The following is a 19895-nucleotide window of genomic DNA, read 5'->3' as shown; positions in this document are numbered from 1 at the left end:
TAATAATAATAACTTTTATTTATATAGCGCCTTTCACATAGTAAAATATTCCAAGGCGCTTCACAACAATTTTACAACATGTTAGATATTGACCATTGAGGGAAAAAGAGAAAAAGATTGAGAAGGAAGTGTAAAAAGAGGTTAAAGGCTCGGGTCTGAAGTGGCAGCCAAGATACGCACGCAGATAGACACAGGTGAAAAAACTTTAATAAAAAGAAAGTCGAATTACATTGTAAATAATACAATAAGGAGTATACAATAGTAAAATCAGTATAAGAAAGATTAATTATAATTAAACAAAATTAAATAATAGATACCATAATTATAAATTAAATTAAAATTAGAAAATCAGCAATTGAATCAAATTAAATCAGTTATTTGCTTTCTTTAAGATTCATTCTCCCTGTCCAGTGATTCAATTAATGTGAAAGAACCAATCACTGTCCTCCATCCTTGTGATGTCATAATTTTATTACTTTTTATTTCTCATTTTTTCCTCTTGATAGACCTGTAATAGCTCCAGGCTCGAGCTGCCTCAGTTGTCAGGAAGACACTAATATTTCAATCTTCCTCCAGCTGCTCCAGGCTCGAGCTGCCTCCGTTGTCAGGAAGACACTGATATTTAAATCTCCCTCCAGCTGCTCCAGGCTCGCGCTGCCTCCGGTGTCAGGGAGCTGCTGATGTTTTAAAGTTGATGGTCTCCCTTCCTCAGGGCTGCTTGGGTCTGTCTGCCTCCGGGTCATCAGTCTGATGAATCTTTGCCTGTCGTCGCAAAAGGTCTAATTTCTTCCAATGTTCGTTTACGCAGTAGAACTAACCTTGCTTCAGTTCTCAGACACTTAAATATAAGGTACATGCTGACTTATTTGTCTATCTCCAGTTAGTAGAGCTCGCAACTCAAAGTTTCTCTAAACTCCAGTGACCTCCCTCTCCGTCAAGAGCCTCTTGGTGACAATTATCTAAGATATGTCAAGCACTTATAGGGCTCAATTTTCCCCAAAGCATTTTTTTGGCGTACTTGAAGAGTTATACCCGATTTTTTTTGGGGCTAAGTACGGCAAAAAAAACTTCTAAGTTTCACCGTTGGATTTCTTCATTTTGGCGTGGCGTAACCCGAATTTTAGTTTTGGGGGTGGAGCCTTGATCTGTGTCAAAAAGATCAGGTTGCCATGGTGACCAGGGACACAATGTGTCACACACACTCTCTTTTTCTCTCTCTCTCTGCAATGACTCGAGTTTTGTTACTGTAAACTGCCTCAGGTGTAAACCTGATCCAACTTTATACGTGCCCAAAGTACCCGCATGACATAGCACCCGCGCTTATGTACCAGTGACCGCGCATACAGCCTGCTGACCTCCAACAGTGGCGCCGTCTGGTGTCTGATGACCCCAAGCATCAATACATAACACTCTCTTTTTCTCTCTCTCTTTTTCTCTCTCTCTCTTCTCTTTCTCTTTTCCGTGCCGATTTCCTTAACTCTCCGGAAGGTGTTTCTGGAGAGGCTACATATGCTGACCTAAGCAGAACTGGAGTAACTCAGCTGGCCAAACTTCATTAAATGGCCAAAATTGGTGTAGGTGGTTGGATACGCCCCCTTTGGCTGAAAAAAAACCTGACCTAAAAAAATCGTAACTAGCTCAGTTACACAGCTGCAAATTGATTGGGGAAACTGGGGTTTTTCAATTTAGGCCAAAAAGAGCAGCCTGCTCCAAAAGAAACAGCGCAAATCACAGGGAAAATTGAGCCCAGAATGAGCAAATTTTTAATTACCTGACAAAAGTCAGGTCTGCTCTTTGTTTTTTTTTAAACTTTGGCTTCAAGTAGTAGTGGTAAGATGACCAAGGTTTATAGAATCATTCAGCACAGAAGGAGGCCATTTATCCCATTGTGCCTGTTAGCGTGAATGTTTTCTCAGAAGAATCACTCAACACTCAGAGTCGGTTCCAACGCCAATGCGGCCTTTATTAACGCTCAGCGGGGAGGAAGTCTCAGGACTGTATCCAGGCTTCTCTCCACTGAACAAAGGGTTTCATGGATCTTTATATGTTTTACATCAGTTTACTACAGTTACATACAACAGTTTACTACAGTTACATTAGACCAATAGCGTTAGTCTCTAAACGTAAAGTGGCTCATGTGTTGCCAAGTGATGTGTTGCTAAGGGGTGTGTTGCTAGGGATGACTGATGTGTCTTGTAACATGGCCTGGGCCTCTCTTATCTTACTGTCCTTGGATGCTGGCATTGGGTAGCCTCCTTATTAGAGTTACATATTCGGTTCTTGTCAGCTTGGGCTGATTCGTGCCCTCGTTATGTGATGTAGGCCCCTCTTATCTCTATTTCTCGGGGCTCTGCTGTGTGGAGTTATAATGGTTTGTTATAGTTATCTTGTATCCAAGGCATTCCTGGCAGTGGGCCTCACAGGGTTATTGCTCGGTCAGCCTCAGTCAATAGTTCACAGCTTGACTACCTGATTTCCCATCATGCCTGGGCAGCCATTTTATGTGTGGCCACTTTAAACTTATATGAGTTTAGATATATTCAGCAGGTGCCTACTTCCTACAACAGTGTCGGATCTTTGAAAGTCTCACTCCCTTGTTCTTCTCTTATGACCCTGTAAATTTTTCCTTTTCAAGTATATATCGAATTCCCTTTTGAAAGTTACTATTGAGTTTGCTTCTATCAGCTTTCAAACAATGCGTTCCAGATCATCAAAACTCGCTGTATTATCTCCTAGGATCCTCTGATAATGATTCCTTGAGGCAATGTGTTGTACTTGAACTGTAGTGACCTTAGTCCTTTATTGATAACTCCAGAATGAGGGTCACACCTAGTGGCCTACCTTTTATACTAGGCCAGACACACCTGTACAGGTAACCTACAAGTCTCCCACTGCTGTGCCCTCTGGTGGCACACCTTGTGATAGTACAAACAGCCACCATGTCGGATACATGACATCACTCTCCCCCAAGCCTTTAGTGCAAATCGCCTCTGCATTGACTGTGCTCTGGGCTTCACTCTATCTAGTTGACTCTTGGCGGGTCGTTTCAATCTTGGGTGAGTGGTTGGTGTTTCGTTGACAGGAGAGTGCTGGTGGTTGCTGTTTGTATGTGTCTCTGACCACTCCATTCTCTTCCCCCCCAGCCCCCATCTATTGATTATAGCGGAGGTTCATTGCACTCATATACATTCAAGTCCAGAAAAACAAGTTTGCATTACATTTGTGGTTCAGTTGTGAGACAAGTACATTAGACTGGTGAGATACATTATTGATACATACTGGGGATCGGTAACCGGTGCGTAAGGACAAGCTAGTTCCAGAACTGCTGGATGGTGTCCAGGTAGTCTGGTGGTGGCGCGGTGCCCAGTGCTGACAGTGGGAACCCGGTTAGCTCAAGTTGTCTGCTCTCGGGGCTGTTACCGTTGCTCCGAGCGTCGGGCAGGTTTACAGATGCCTATGACCTCCCTGTCCTTACTTTATGCCCTGGGTCGCTGCTGCTCCTGAGGGGCTGTCTTCTAGCAGTGCACAGGGAACTGCTGACTCGATAGCCTGGGCGTTGTTTGGTTTGGGATCCTGGCTGGTCCCGGTCCCCTTTGGGAGAACTGTTGCAGGTGACCCTTAGTTCCTGGGTATGGCCTTGGTGGCGATGGGGTCTGCGCCTTAGCACAGTTTGCATTTTCAAGTTCATGGCGGTTGGTGCCATCGGGTGCCTGAGAGGTGGAACCGATCAGGGGCAGGGTATCGATACCGGTGCCATTGCCCTCCTGAGATCGCTTGCTCTGCAGCTCATGTGTATCGGCTGCTTGTGGCCACACTCCATGGTGCATAACTCTGGTCCCAGCGTTGGGTAGCTCGCTTCATTGCCTGTATGCAATGGAAATCCTACATCACACAACGTTTCATTACATATTGTGAATACCCTGTAGCTCCGATCACAATCACGCGACTTTTCCTTGCTTGTTGCATGTACACAACTCTGATCATCAGTTACACATTTTACATCTAACTCACAGTTGATCTTACATTGTTTGTTTGAAAATATGGAACTGTCCCTTTAAGTGTGGTGGGTTGCAGGCCTCCTTTAAGAGAACCTTGCTTTCTTTATCCCAATCCTCTTCTCCGTTTGATGCCACGTGTTGCTCCATCAGCGCTGCAGCTCGTGGTCTGGCTGCCACCATCTTTTTCCTCAGCGCCTCACCTCGTGGTTTGGCCACCATCTTTCTTCCATCCACGATGTCGATTGTGGTGGTCCTCTTCTCCCCGGGTTCTGCCTCCGAAGCTGGGGAGTCGCCTTTGGATCTGATTTTCTTCCTCCGGAGTCCTGCCATTAGAGCCTGGAAGGTGCGCTCGGGTTGTCCCAGCTGGATCATCTACATGCAGTCGTGCTGGGCGATCTGTGCCTTGGGTGCTGTGCTAGTCTGCTCTCTGGTGCCGGATCCATCCTAAAGTAGGGGCTTGCTTTGCCTCTGATTGCAGAGGATGTCGATCGCTGGAGGGGTGAAGTCTTCCCACTTCCAATGGATCTTCTTCATCCACCTTCTTCCAAGTAGCGTTGGTCCATCACCTGCAACAATCGACAGAGGTAACTTGTGCACTGCACCATCATGTCGTACCTTTACATCCGCACTACCAACGACTGGAATACGTTCATTGGTGTAGATGAGCAACTTTGCCTGAACCGGGACCAACTTGGGTTGTTCAGCTTGTTTGTCCCATAGCCTCTCAAAGGCTTCTTGATTCATTACTGACTGGCTCGCCCCTGTGTCCACTTCCATGAAGACTGGAATGCCATCTATCTCGACTTCCATCCTCAACGGGAATCATTCGATGGTGCAGGTAAACATGCTATATACCTTATCGTGGAACTGAGCTGACTCCCTGCCTATCGTTTCATAATCCGCGCGAGATTCATGGCCATCTGCAGACTCTTCATCGACACAGTGAGTCATGTTTCTCTTACACATTCGCTGGAAGTGGCCCTTTGTGCTGCAGCCTTTGCATACATAGTCTTTAAAATGGCACTGGTGAGCACTGTGATTCCCTCCACAACTCCAGCATGGGGCTACTTGGTTAGTCCCCCTCGGCGGACTCTGAGTTAAGGGACTCGGGGACCTGTTCTCTCTCCCCTGAGAAAGTTCGTGTTCTACAGTCCAGCCACTAAAAGGCGCCACTCTGTGCACCGTACCTGCCGGGTTTGAGTCCTGAGGATGAGTCATCTGCCTAGAGCTGCAGGTCAAGATCATGAGTGACTGGCTCACAGAGATGGTCTTCTGCAGTGTGACTGTGGTATCCGCCGACAGTAGCTTATGAAGAAGGCCCTCATGGCCGATTCCAATGACAAAAATGTCCTGCAGCGCTTCGGTGATGTGGTCACCGAAATCACACGGTGCCGCCAGCCTCCTGAGGTCTGCAGTGTAATTTGCGATTTCCTGGCCTTCGGACCGGGGTGCTGGCTGTGAGGATGTTCTCCTTGGGCTTGAGTTGTTCATGGATCAGTGTTACGAGCTCCTCGTACGTCTTGGTCGTTGTCTTCGTTAGTGCCAGCAAGTCCCTGACGAGGTCATAGATGGTTGTCCCACAACTGGTTTGCAGGATAGCTCTGTGCTTGCCAGCCAATGTGGCCAGGTTGTCTCCTGCCAGTCGTTTGCTGTGAAGAAATGGTCGAGCCTCTCTACAAAGGTGTCCCAATCATCACCATTGGTGAACTGCTGCAACGTACCAAGGGTAGCCATTTTTGCGTGAAAGTATGTAATCTCGTCGCCAATTGTTATGTCCTATAATGCTCTGATAATGACTCCTTGAGGCAATGTGTTGTACTTGAACTGTAATGACCTTAGTCCTTTATTGATAACTCCAGAGTGAGGATCACACCTGGTGGCCTGCCTTTTATACTAGGCCTGGCACACTTGTACAGGTAATCTATAACTCTCCCACTTCTGTGCCCTCTGGTGGCACACCTTTTGATAGTACAAACAGTAACCATGTAGGATACATGACACGCTGCATGAAAAAACATCTCCTCATCTCCCCTCTGGTTGGGAACCTATGCAGGGAGACAGAGGGAAATAAAATGGGGGCAGAAGCAAAAGATAGAAAGGAGAATAGTAAAAGTGGAGGGCAGAGAAACGCAAGGCAAAAATCAAAAAGGGCCACATTACAGCAAAATTCTAAAGAGACAAAGAGTGTTAAAAAGACAAGCCTGAAGGCTCTGTGCCTCAATGCAAGGAGTATTTGTAATAAGGTGGATGAATTAACTGCGCAGGCAGCTATTAACGATTATGATATAATTGGGATTACTAATACATGGCTCCAGAGTGACCAAGGCTGGGAACTCAACATCCAGGAGTATTCAACATTCAGGAAGGATAGACAGAAAGGAAAAGGAGGTGGGGTAGCATTGCTGCTTAAAGAGGAAATTAACACAATAGTAAGAAAGGACATTAGTTTGGATGATGTGGAATCTGTAAGGGTGGAGCTACGGAATACCAAAGGGCAGAAAACGCGAGTGGGAGTTGTGTACAGACCACCAAACAGTCATAGTGAGGTTGGGGACAGCATCACACAAGTAATTAGGGATGCGTGCAATAAAGATACTGCAGTTATCATGGGCGACTTTAATCTACATATTGATTGGGTTAATCAAGTTGGTAGCAATACGGTGGAGGAGGATTTCCTGGAGTGTATTAGGGATGGTTTTCTAGACCAATATGTCGAGGAACCAACTAGAGAGCTGACCATCCTAGACTGCCTGTTGTGTAATGAGAGAGGACTAATTAGCAATCTTGTGTGAGGCCTCCTGGGGAAGAGTGACCTTAATATGGTAGATTTCTTTATTAAGGTGGAGAGTGACACAATTAATTCAGAGACTAGGATCCTGAACTTAAGGAAAGGTAACTTCGATAGTATGAGGCCAGGTGGGCAGAGGAAACGCTTCAAGGACACCCTCAAAACCTCCTTGAAAGTGCAACATCCCCACTGACACCTGGCAATCCCTGGCCCAAGGCTGCTCAAAGTGGAGGAGAAGCATCCGGGAAGGTGCCGAACACCTTGAGTCTCTTTGTCAGGAGCACATGGAAGCCAAGCGGAAGGAGTGCTCGACAACCCAAGCACCCCACCCACCCGTCCCTTCAACAACCACTTACCTCGCCTGTGACTGAGACTGTCGATCTCGCATTGGTCTCATCAGTCACCTGAGAACTCATTAGTGTGGAAGCAAGTCACCCTCGACTCCAAGGGACTGCTTAAGAAGAAGAACAACCAGTGATTTATCAAGATTTATCACAATGTCCTTGCTTTTGTATTCTATACCTTCATTTATAAAGTTACAGTTCGCATATTCTTTTTAACAGCAGTACCAACTTATCCTACCACCTTCACAGATTTGTATATGTGAACCCCAGGGTCTCTCTGTTCCTGCACCCCCTTTAAAACTGTACCATTTTTTATACTTCCTCTCCTAATTCTTCCTCCCAAAATGCATCAGTTCACTTGTTTATAACCTTGATTAGACCACACTTAAAAGTACCGTGCACAGTTCCAGTCTCCCTACTGCAAAAAATATATAGGGGCACTGGAGAAAGGTCAAAAAGATTTATAAGTACAATACCAGTACTGAGAGGTTTTAACTGTCAGGGAAGACTGAACAGGCTGGGGCTCTTTTCTCTAGAAAAGAGAAGGCTGAGGGGTGATCTAATCGAGGTTTTTAAATGATGAAGGGGTTTGATAGCGTAAATCTAGGGAAGATGTTTCCACCTGTGGTGGAGTCCAAAACTAGAGGTCATAAATATAAGCTAGTCAGTAATAAATCCAATAAGGAAGAGAGGAGAAACTTCTTTTCCTAGACAGTGTTTAGAATGTGGAACTTGCCACCATTTGGAGTAGTTGAAACAAATGGCATCGGTGTATTTAAGAGGAAACTAGATAAGTACATGAGGGAGAAAGGAATAGGTGGATATGCTAATAGGGTTAGATGAAGTCGGGTGGGAGGAGGCTCATGTGGAGCATAAACACCGGCATAGACAAGTTGAGCCAAATTGCCTAATTCTGTGCTGTAAATTCTATGTAATTCACACTTCACTGCATTAAATTTCATGAGTTGCCCCTATAACTTTGTTCAACCTCAAATAATAGCACATTCCAGTACAAGATAAGAATGGCTCTCCGAGACACTTCTTATCTTGATTGAACAAGATCAGGCTCCAGTAACATAGAAAAACTTGAGTGTGCCTAGCTTTGGCCACTTGGAGAACTAACTGTTGGCTACAAAAGACCTTTGTCCCCACTGTGCTCTCTTGTTCTGAGCATTTTAGTTTTAAATGTATCCTCATTTCCCTGCAGCTATCTAATGCCCATTAAATCTCTACATATCGGGAAAAATGTCTTGTTTGCTCAAGATGTTGCCTCTACATTCAGCCTCTGCTCTTTAACTCTTCTCAGGTGTGTGCGATGGCCTGTGTCAAACTTCATAGCTTGCTACAGACCATGCCAATACGGAAGGAGGAGGCCTGCTTCTTGCTGGGAAAACTGGACGTTCCCCTCACCAGATCCATCAAGGGAAAGACCGAGATCTTCTCATACCTGATGCCCATTGTCCGCACTCTCATGGACCAGTGTTACCAGTTGCTTGAGCTCCAGTACCAACTGCCATCCCTGCCACCCACCAATGGCAGCCCAACCTTCTTCGAGGATTTCCAGCATTTCTGCGTCACCTCTGAATGGAGATTATTCATGGACAGACAGGTGAGTACTTTATGAACCGAAGCATAGTTTGATGTGTCTACATGTTTCTCATGCACCTTCCCGCTCACCCATCTTCCCTGTGAAGTGCCTTGGTATGTTTAACTTCATGAAGGCACTTTATAAACACAATTTGCTGTTACGATTTGCGTGCTTTTATGTGAGAGACATTCTGGGATGGTTCTCAAAGAAGTGCAGTTAGCACTAGCCTCATCGTTCTTGGCTTCTAATCTTAATCTTTCCCATCTCAAAACTGTGTGACTCCTCATGTCCATCAATCATTTCTTTCTTTCAGGCATTTAAAACATGATCTTGATGTCAACTGAACAATTCCTCTTGATTTATCTTGTCTTTTATCCTTTTGATGGTACCTTGCGTTATATGACTCTTGACACCACATAGTTTTCTTAATTAAAAATAATAAATCAGTCCAGGCACCACCTCTCAATGTCTTCTCTCCTCTTCTTTTCTGCTCATTCCTCATGTCTGTCCAGGCATCTCCTCCCAAGTCACTCATTCTGTCTGTCCCACTGTCTTCTCCCCAGTTCAGTCTGACTGTTATCCCTGCTCCTGCTCATTGGCCCTCTCTATCCTGGAATCTCTTCATCCACTCAATCAGTCAATCCTGAGATGATATCCCCAGCTCAATCCTCCAGTCTGACCTGAGATGATATCCCCAGCTCAATCCTCCAGGCTGTCCAGGGATCTCTTCAACCCCTCAGTCCTCCTCTCGGCCCTCATGTTTACCAACCCATTCATCCTATGTTACCTTGATGTTTTCTTCCCTTATTGGTCTTCATTTCTGACCTGGAATCTCTATCTCCACTTGGTCCCTATGCTTGCTGATTAACTCCTCCCTGACTTGATCCTCTTGTATCTCCTAGTATCTTCCCCTGCTCAGCTTCTCCCTTGCCCAAGCCAAGGAGTCACATCCCCCACTCTTTCTCTGGTGTCACCTTGCCTGTTTGATCTTCCTCTGAGGCTTATCTTATTCCATCCTATCCTATCAAATCGTATTCTATTTTATCCTATCTTATCTTAGACTGGATCAACTGGGCCTTTATTCACTGGAGTTTAGAAGGATGAGAGGGGATCTCATAGAAACGTATAAGATTCTGTCGGGACTGGACAGGTTAGATGCTGGAAGAATGTTCCCGATGTTGGGGAAGTCCAGAACCAGGGGACATAGTCTTAGGATAAGAGGTAGGCCATTTAGGACTGAGATGAGGAGAAACTTCTTCATTCAGAGAGTTGTTAACATGTGGAATTCCCTGCCGCAGAGAGTTGTTGGTGCTAGTTCATTGGATATATTCAAGAGGGAGTTAGATACGGTCCTTATGGCTAAAGGGATCAAGGGGTATTGAGAGAAAGCAGGAAAGGGATACTGAGGGAATGATCAGCCATGATCTTATTGAATGGTGGTGCAGGCTCGAAGGGCCGAATGGCCTACTCCTGCACCTATTTTCTATGTTTCTATGTTATTCCATCCTATCCTATCAAATCTTATTCTATTTTATCCTATCTTATCTTAACAAATCTAATTTTATCCTATCCTATCGAACCTTATTTGACCTTTTCAAGCTTATCTTATCCTACCTTCCTTTCCCTTACCTTAACATGACTGTTCATGTTAATGTGTTTTATTTGGTGTGTTAGCTTTCAGTGGATGTACCTATCTCTGTTTTTGCAGGTTCTGAAAGCCATGATTCAGTACGAGTCAGACACATTTGCCAAAAGCCACAATCAGATGTCCAGCTTCTGGAATTCCTGTTATGACTCGCTAATGAGCAGCTCGCTACGTCGGGAGCATGAGCGTGGGGAGAGCCGTTCCAAGTTCCAGGTAACTGATGCACCTGGCAAGCATTGATAAGGCCATTTGACCCATTAAGCACGCTCCTTTCACAGCCCCTGTGCAATCAACGCAATCGTGGGCTCTACCCTCCCATTTAACCTTCTCTCTCAGACCCTGTACACTCAACCCTATCATGGACTCTGCCCCAACCATTTAATCTCTTATCTAACCTACCATGAACTCTATTCCACCCATTTAATCTCCTGAAGCATTGATTCTTTCAAATGCAAATTAGATAAACTTCTTTCAGAAAATAACATTTTGGGAAACAGTATACAGGTTGAGCGTTTTGAAATCTCGAGTTTTGAAATTCAGAATGTTCCGGAATCCGGACACTGGGCCGATCCGTTGTGGGGTCGTCCAGAAACCGGAAAATGTTCCGAAATCTGGACTCCCCTGCCTCGGCCACCCGACCTCTGGCCGTCCGCCCAACCTCCATCCGCCCCAGCTGGCTGACCGACCTTCGGCCGCCCGACCAACTGTCGCCCTGCCGCCCGACCTCCAGCTGTCTGACCTCCGACCGCCTGCCTCGGCCGATCGCACGACCTCCCCCCACTCCAGCCGCCCAATCTCCCCCGCCCCCGCACCCTCCCTCCCTCCCTCAGCCACCTGACCTACCTCTGCCTCGGCTGACCGAACCCCCCCCCCCCACAGCCCGCCTTGGCCGCCCAAGCTCTGGTCGCCCGACCTCTCCCTCCCCTCCCCTCTCTCCCCACCCCACCCCATCCCCTTACCTCGGCCGCCCGACTTCCTCTCCCCTACCTACCTCAGCCCAGGCAAAGATGTTCCGAAATCCGGAAATACCCAATATCCAGAACGGGAATTACAGTCTCTTTCATAGGTGGGGCAGACAGTGGTTGAAGGAAAGGATGGGTGGGACCGGTTTGCCGCACGCTCCTTCTGCTGCCTGCGCTTACTTTCTGCATGCTCTCGGTGACGAGACTCGAGGTGCTCAACACCCTCCCGGATGCTCTTCCTCCACTTAGGGCGGTCTTTGGCCAGGGATTCCCAGGTGCTGGTGGGGATATTGCACTTTACCAAGGAGGCTTTGAGGGTGTCCTTGAAACGTTTCCTCTGCCCACCTGGGGCTCGCTTGCCGTGTAGAAGTTCTGAGTCGAGCGCTTGCTTAGGGAGTCTCGTGTCGGGCATGCGGACGATGTGGCCCGCCCAACGGAGTTGGTTGAGCGTGGTCAGTGCTTCGATGCTGGGGATGGTGGCCTGAGCGAGAACATTGATGTTGGTGTCGATCCTCCCTGTGGATTTGCAGGATCTTGCGGGGGCAGCGTTGGTGGTACTTCTCCAGCGCTTTGAGATGTCTATGGATATGATCCACGTCTCTGAGCCATATAGAGGGTGGGTATCACTACTGCCCTGTGGACCATAAGCTTTGTGCCAGATTTGAGGTCCTGGTCTTCAAACACTCTTTTCCTCAGGCGACCGAAGGCTGCGTGGACAGGACAGATGCATCAGAGGTGGCAGCACACTGATATACAGTTGGGAGGGAGTTGCCCTGGTAGTCCTCCACATTGATTGAAGTCTCATGGGGTCCAAAATGGCCAAGTAAACCTCCTGCTGATTACCACCTACCGCCCTCCCTCAGCAGATGAATCAATACTCCTCCATGTTGAACACCACTTGGAAGAAGCACTGAGGGTAGCAAGGGCACAGAATGTACTCTGGGTGGGGAACTTCAATGTCCATCATCAAGAGAGGCTCGGTAGCACCACTACTGACTGAGTTGGCCGAGTCCTGAAGGATATAGCTGCCAGATTGGGCCTGATGGTGAGACAACCAACATGAGAGAAAAACTTCCTTGACCTCTTCCTCAAAAATGTAGCTGACACAGATGCAATAGTCCATGATAGTATTGGTAGGAGTGACCACTATACAGTCCTTGTGGAGATGAAGTCCCATCTTCACAATGAAGACACACTCCATCGTGTTGTGTGAGCACCATGCTGAATGGGATAGATTCAGTATCGATCTCGCAGCTCAAAACTGGGCCTCCAGGAGGCGCTGTGGGCCATCAGCAGCAACAGAATTGTATTCCACCACAATCTGTAACCTCATGGCCCTACATTTCCTTCCCTGTAACATTACCATCAAGCCAGGGGACCAACCCTGGTTCAATGAGGAGTGTAGGAGAGCATGCCAGGAGCAGCACCAGGCATACCTAAAAATGAAGTGCCAACCTGGTGAAGCTACAACACAAGACTACAAGCATGCTATAGACAGAGCTAAGTGATTCCACAACCATCGAATCAGATCGAAGCTCTGCAGTCCTGCCACAGCCAGTTGTGAATGGTAGTGTACAATTAAATAACTAACGGGAGGAGGTGGCTCCATGAAAATCCCCAACCTCAATGATAGCCGAGCCCAGCATGCGAGTGCAAAAGACAAAGCTGAAGTGTTCGCAACCAGTACTAGCCACGTCTCTAGTCAAGCTGTTCCAGTACAACTACAAAACTGGCATCTACCGACAATGTGGAAAACTGCCCAGGTATGTCCTGTCCACAAAAAGCAGGACAAATCCAATCCAGCTAATTACTGCCTCATCAGTCTACTCTCAATCATCAGCAAAGTGATGGAAGGTGTCGTCAAAAGTGCTCTCAAGTGGCACATACCTGCTCACCAATGCTCAGTGTGTGTTCCACCAGGACCACATGGCTCCAGACCAGATTACAGCCCTGGTCCAAACATGGACAAAAGAGCTGAATTCCAGAGGTAAGGTGACTGCCCTTGACGTCAAGGCAGCATTTGACTGAGTTTGGCATCAAGGAACCCTGGTAAAACTGAAGTCAATGGGACTCGGGGGGAAAACTCTCCACTGGCTGGAGTCATACCTAGCACAAAGGAAGATGATTGTGATTGTTGGAAACCAATCATCCCAGCCCCAGGACATCACTGCAGGGGTTCCTCAGAGCAGTGACCTAGGCCCAACCATCTTCAACTGCTTCATCAATGACCATCCCTCCATCATAGGGTCAGAAGTGGGGATGTTCGCTGATGATTGCACAGTGTTCAGTTCCATTTGCAACTCTTCAGATATTGAAGCAGTCTGTGCCCGCATGCAGCAAGACCTGAACGACATTCAGGATTGGGCTGATAAATGGCAGGTTACATTCGTGCCACACAAGTACCAGGCAATGACTATCTCCAACAAGAGTTTAACCACCACCTCATGACATTCAGTCAAGGCTTCTTCGACAGCACCTCCCAAACCTGCAAACTCTACCTAAAAGGACAAGGGCAGTAGGCACACGGGAACACCATCACCTTCAAGTTCCCTTCCAAGTCACAAACCATCCTGACTTGGAAATATATCACCATTCCTTCATCGTTGTTGGGTCAAAATCCTGGAACTCCCTCCCGAACAGCACTGTGGGAGTATCTTCACATCATGAACTCATCTCACCTTCTTAAGAGAAATTAGGGATAAACAACAACTTGTATTTATATAGCACCTTTAACATAGTAAAACGTCCCAAGGTGCTTCACAGGAGTGTTATAAAGGAAAAGAAAGAAGCATTTTATATAGTGCCTTTCACAAACACCAGATGTCTCAAAGCGCTTCGGAGCCAATGATGTACTTTGAGTGTAGTCGCTGTTGTAATGTAGAAAATGTATAAGACAAAAATTTAACACCAACACAAATGAGGAGAAATTAGGCCAGATGACCAATACCTTATTCAAAGAGGTAGGTTTTAAGGAGGAAGGAGAGGTAGAGAGTCAGAGAGGTTTATGAAGTGAATTCCACAGCTTATGGACTTGGCACTGCCGGCAGTGGTTCATGATTATAATCAGGGATGCTCAAGAGGGCAGAATTAAAGGAGTGCAGATATCTCGGGGTTGGGGAGGGAGGGGAGGGGGGTTTGTGGGGATGGAAGAGGTTACTGAGATAAGGAGGGGTGAGGCCATGGAGGGATTTGAAAACAAGGATGATAATTTTAAAATCAAGGCGTTGCTTAACCGGGAGTCAGTGTAGGTCAGCGAGCACAGGGATGATGGATGAACAGGATTCGTGCGAGATAGCACATGGGCAGCCAAGTTTTGGATGACCTAAAGTTTATGTAGGGTAGCGTGTGGTAGGCTAGCCAGGAGTGCGTTCAAATAGTCAAGTCTGGAGGTAACAAAGGCATGGGTGAGGGTTTCAGCAGCAGATGAGCTGAGGCAGGGGTGGAGATGGGCAATGTTATGGAGGTGGAAATAGGGGGTCCTAGTAATGGTCCATAAGCTCATTTCAGGGTCAAATATGACACCAGGATTGCGAACAGTCTGATGCAGCCTCAGACAGATGCTAGGGAGAGAGATGGAGTCAGTGGCTATGGAACAGAGTTTGTGGTAGGGACTGAAAACAATGGCTTCGGTCTTACAAAGAAGACAAAGACAAAGTAATTTGAATCCTATCTAGCTCAGGAATCTGACGATGCCGTTTAGATTGAAGTTCCTCCTACAGGCTGAGGAGGATGCTGGAAGCACATTCAACAGGGAGTGGCATCCTTTTTTTTGTGATGTAGTCATGGGGCATGATAGGTGGTATAAAACTCCATAGAATCATAAAATGGTTACGGCACAGAAGGAGGCCATTCAGCCTGTTGCACCCGTGCCGGTTTTCTGCAACAGTACTCCAGCTAGTCCCACTCCCCTGCCTTTCCCCGTGGCCCTGCAATTTTTTTTCCCTTCAGGTACTTTTCCAATTCCCTTTTAAAAGCCACAATTGAATCTGCCTCCACCCCCCTTTCAGGCAATGCATTCCAGATCCTAACCACACTCTACGTAAAAATAAAAAAATAAAAATTCCTCATGTCGCCTTTGGTTCTTCTGCCAATCACCTTAATTCTGTGTTCTCTGGTTCTTGACCCTTCTGCCAATGGGAACAGTTTCTCTCCATCTGCTGTGTCTAGACCCCTCATGATTTTGAACACCTATCAAATCTCCTCTAAACCTTCTCTGCTCCAAGAGAACAACCCCAGCTTCTTCATTCTATCCACATAACTGAAGCATTCTTGTAAATCAGATGGACATGTACATTTCTGTCCCCTTAAAAGTACAGTACTAGATAAAAGATTGTTCTGGTCTTAAGGAAGGATATACTTGCATTGGAGGCTGTTCAGAGAAGGTTTACTCGGTTGATTCCGGATATGAGGTTGAGTAGGATGGGCTTATATTCATTGGAGTTCAGAAGAATGAAAGGTGATCTTATCGAAACATATAAGATAATGAGGGAGCTCGACAAGGTGAATGCAGAGAGGATATTTCCACTCATAGGGGAAACTAAAACTAAGGGACATAGTCTCAGAATAAGGGGCCACCCATTTAAAACTGAGATGAGGAAGAATTTCTATTCTCAGAGGTTGTAAATCTATGGGAATTCTCTGCCCCAGAGAGCTGTGAATTTGGGTCATTGAATATACTTAAGGTGGAGATACAGATTTTTGAACGATAAGTGAATAAAGGGTTATGGGGAGTGGGCAGGGAAGTCCATGATCAGATCAGCATGATCTTATTAAATGGTGGAGCAGGCTCGAGGGGCCAGGTGGCCTACTCCTGCTCCTATTTCTTATGTTAATTGGAGAAAATTGGCATGACAATCTTTGTTAATGCAATGTTTTGGAGAGGGAAGAATATGGTGAGAAGCCAGCTAGGTGTGGTTGTAATCTATAAAAAAGGGATGAGCTTGTTGCACTTAATGCTCTGCTCCTGTTGCTAAAAATGACCTTGTGATTATGGAAGAAGACACTTGAGACTCACTCTCCAATCTGTTTGTTTCCCCTCCCCTCCACCACTAGGAGTTAATGCTGGAACCATTCATGAAGCGTGTGCGGTGCGAGAACGCTCGATACAGCAACATCCTCAAACAGATTAACAGTCACCACAGTGCTGTACTCCGGCAGTGGAGATCGTTAAGGCGACGCTTGACCTGCCCACGTGGAGCCTGGGCACAACGGTAGGTGGCATTTTTTTAAATGAGAATTCAGAATTGTGTTTGGAGGAGCCTGGACATTTGTGAACATGTTGGGTTTTTCTAACAATCCAACAGCTTCATGGTCACTTTTACTGAGACCAGCTTTTTATTTTCAATTTAAAAAAAAAACGGAATTCAAATTTTCAAACTCGCATTCTATTCGTCCAGGCCTTTGGATTACTGCTCCACTAACATAACCACTACGCTATCGACTAGGTGTTCTAGTGGGTTGGACACTGGCCTTTCCAGCCCTAATTAACAGAATGAAAGCAGCCTGTGTTTGCCGGTTATTACATAGAAAACATAGACATAGAAAATAGGTGCAGGACAAGGCCATTCGGCCCTTTGAGTCTGCACCACCATTCAATATGATCATGGCTGATCATGCAACTTCATGCATTCTTGCTTTCTCTCCATACCCCTTGATCCCTTTAGCCGTAAGGGCCACATCTAATTCCCTTTTGAATATATCTAATGAACTGGCCTCAACAACTTTCTATGGTAGAGAATTCCACATGCCCACAACTCTGGGTGAAGAAGTTTCTCCTCATCTCGGTCCTAAATGGCATACCCCTTATCCTTAGACTGTGACTCCTGGTTCTGGACTTCTCAAACATTCTTCCTACATCTAACCTGTCCAATCCCGGCAGAATTTTATATGTTTCTATGAGGTCCCCTCTCATTCTTCTAAATTCCAGTGAATATAAGCCGAGTCGATCCAGTCTTTCTTCATATGTCAGTCCTGTCATCCCGGGAATCAGTCTGGTGAACCTTTGCTGCACTCCTTCAATAGTAAGAATGTCCTTCCTCAGATTAGGAGACCAAAACTGTACACAATATTCAAGGTGTGGCCTCACCAAGGCCCTGTACAACTGCAGTAAGACCTCCCTGCTCCTATACTCAAATCCTCTCGCTATGAAGGCCGACATGCCATTTGCCTTCTTCACCGCCTGCTGTACCTGCATGCCAACTTTCAATGACTGATGTACCATGACACCCAGGTCTCATTGCACCTTCCCTTTTCCTAATCTGTCACCATTCAGATAATATTCTGCCTTCCTGTTTTTGCCACCAATGTGGATAACCTCACATTTATCTACATTATACTACATCTGCCATGCATTTGCCCACTCACCTAACCTGCAGCCTCTTAGCATCCTCCTCACAGCTCACACTGCCACCCAGCTAGTGTCATCTGCAAACTTGGAGATATTACATTCAATTCCTTCGTCCAAATCATTGATGTATATTGTAAATAGCTGGGGTCCCAGCACGGAACCTTGCGGTAACCCACTAGTCACTGCCTGCCATTCTGAAAAGGACCCGTTTATTCCTACTCTTTGCTTCCTGTCTGCCAACCAGTTCTCTATCTACGTCAATGCATTAACCCCAATACCATGTGTTTTACTTTTACACGCTAATCTCTTGTGTGGGACCTTGTCAAAAGCCTTTTGAAAGTCCAAATACACCACATCCACTGGTTCTCCCTTGTCCACTCTACCAGTTACATCCTCAAAAAATTCTGGAAGATTTGTAAAGTATGATTTCCCTTTCATAAATTCATGTTGACTTGGACCGATCCTGTCACTGCTTTCTTAATGCGCTGCTATTACATCTTTAATAATTGATTTCAACATTTTCCCCACTATCGATATCAGGCTAACCAGTCTATAATTCCCTGTTTTCTCTCCCTCCTTTTTTTAAAAGTGGGGTTACATTAGTTACCCTCCAATCCATAGGAACTGATCCAGAGTCAATAGAATGTTGGAAAATGACCACCAATGCATCCACTATTTCTAGGGTCACTTCCTAAGTACTCTGGCCCTGGGGATTTAGCGGCCTTCAAACCCATCAATTTCCCTAACACAATGTCCTGACTAATAAGGATTTCCTTCAGTTCCTCCTTCTCGCTAGACCCTCGGTTCCCTAGTATTTCCGGAAGGTTATTTGTGTCTTCCTTAGTGAAGACGGAACCAAAGTATTTGTTCAATTGGTCTGCCATTTCTTTATTCCCCATTATAAATTCACCTGATTCTGACTGCAAGGGACCTACATTTGTCTTCACTAATCTTTTTCTCTGCACATATCTATCGAAGCTTTTGCAGTCCATTTTTATGTTCCCTGCAAGCTCACTGTCGCACTCTATTTTCCCTCTCCTAATTAAACTCTTTGTCCTCCTCTGCTGAATTCTAAATTTTTCCCAGTCCTCAGGATTGCTGCTTTTTGTGGCCAATTTATATGCCTCTTCCTTGGATTTAACACTATCTCTAATTTCCCTTGTTAACCATAGTTGAGCCACCTTCCCTGTTTTATTTTTACACCAGACAGGGATGTACAATTGTTGAAGTTCATCCATATGATCTTTAAATGTCTGCCATTGCCTATTCACCGTCAACCCTTTAAGTATCATTCACCAGTCTATCCTAGCCAATTCACGTCTCATACCATCGAAGTTACCTTTCTTTAAGTTCAGAACACTAGTCTCTGAATTAACTGTGTCATTCTCCATCTTAATGAAGAATTCTACCATATTATGGTCACTCTTCCCCAAGGGCCTCGCACAAGATTGCTAATTAATCCTCTCTCATTACGGATCCTATTTCATTGTGTTTTGGCAATCAGAACTCAGATTCCAGTGGGCGTGGGCTCCAGTACAATACTGCCGATAATTCAGCACCAACTGGCACTAAATTGGCAATCTCATTCAGGGAATTGCTGGTGTGAGAAATGAAGAATTGTTACAGTGATACAGGAGGAGTATGGGCCCGACACATATTTTTGGTGCAGTGTGGTGAAAGCTCTATTTTGATTGCAATCGTTGTCAGTGACCATGGAGTGCTTGATGTTGACGCTAGGTATCCACAATGGGAAATGGTTCCATTCTCTGGCAGTAACATCCTTGACGAGCATTCTTCCTTAATCTTAACTCTGAAATCACAGCAGTACTTCAAAGAAAGAACTTGAATTTATGTAGCATCTTTCATAGTCTCAGGACATCCCAAAGTGGTTCACAGCCAATGAAGTTCTTCTGAAGTTACTTTTGTAATGTAGGAAATGCAGCAGCTAATTTGCGAATAGCAAGATCCCACAAACAGCAATGAGATATATGACAATTTTCTTTTAAGTGTTGGTTGAGGGATAATTATTGGCCAGGACACTGGTAGAACTCCCTGCTCATCTTTGAATAATGCCGTGGGATCTTTTATATCCACTTGAGAGGGCAGATAGGGCTTCGGTTTAACCCCTCAGTACTCCCTCAGTGCTGCACTGGAATGTCGGCCTGGATTATGTGCTCAAGTATCTAGGGTGGTGTTTCAACCCACGATGTTCTGATTCAGTCCT

The 19895-nt window shown here is 45.8% G+C and overlaps 1 protein-coding gene across 2 annotated transcripts in view; it reads left to right on the top strand.

Annotated features, from left to right (window-relative positions):
* Positions 1–19895, top strand: part of nbeal2 (neurobeachin-like 2) — a 333823-nt gene that overhangs the window by 242395 nt on the left and 71533 nt on the right. For both annotated transcript variants that reach the window (XM_070894760.1, XM_070894755.1), the window contains 3 exons: positions 8437–8739; positions 10427–10576; positions 16378–16535. In XM_070894760.1, the coding sequence (XP_070750861.1) occupies positions 8437–8739; positions 10427–10576; positions 16378–16535 (611 nt within the window). The remainder of the gene's footprint in view (positions 1–8436; positions 8740–10426; positions 10577–16377; positions 16536–19895) is intronic.

Source organism: Pristiophorus japonicus, chromosome 1 (assembly GCF_044704955.1).
Source record: "Pristiophorus japonicus isolate sPriJap1 chromosome 1, sPriJap1.hap1, whole genome shotgun sequence".
Lineage (NCBI taxonomy): Eukaryota > Metazoa > Chordata > Chondrichthyes > Pristiophoridae > Pristiophorus > Pristiophorus japonicus.
This window is presented reverse-complemented; position numbering and strand designations above follow the sequence as displayed.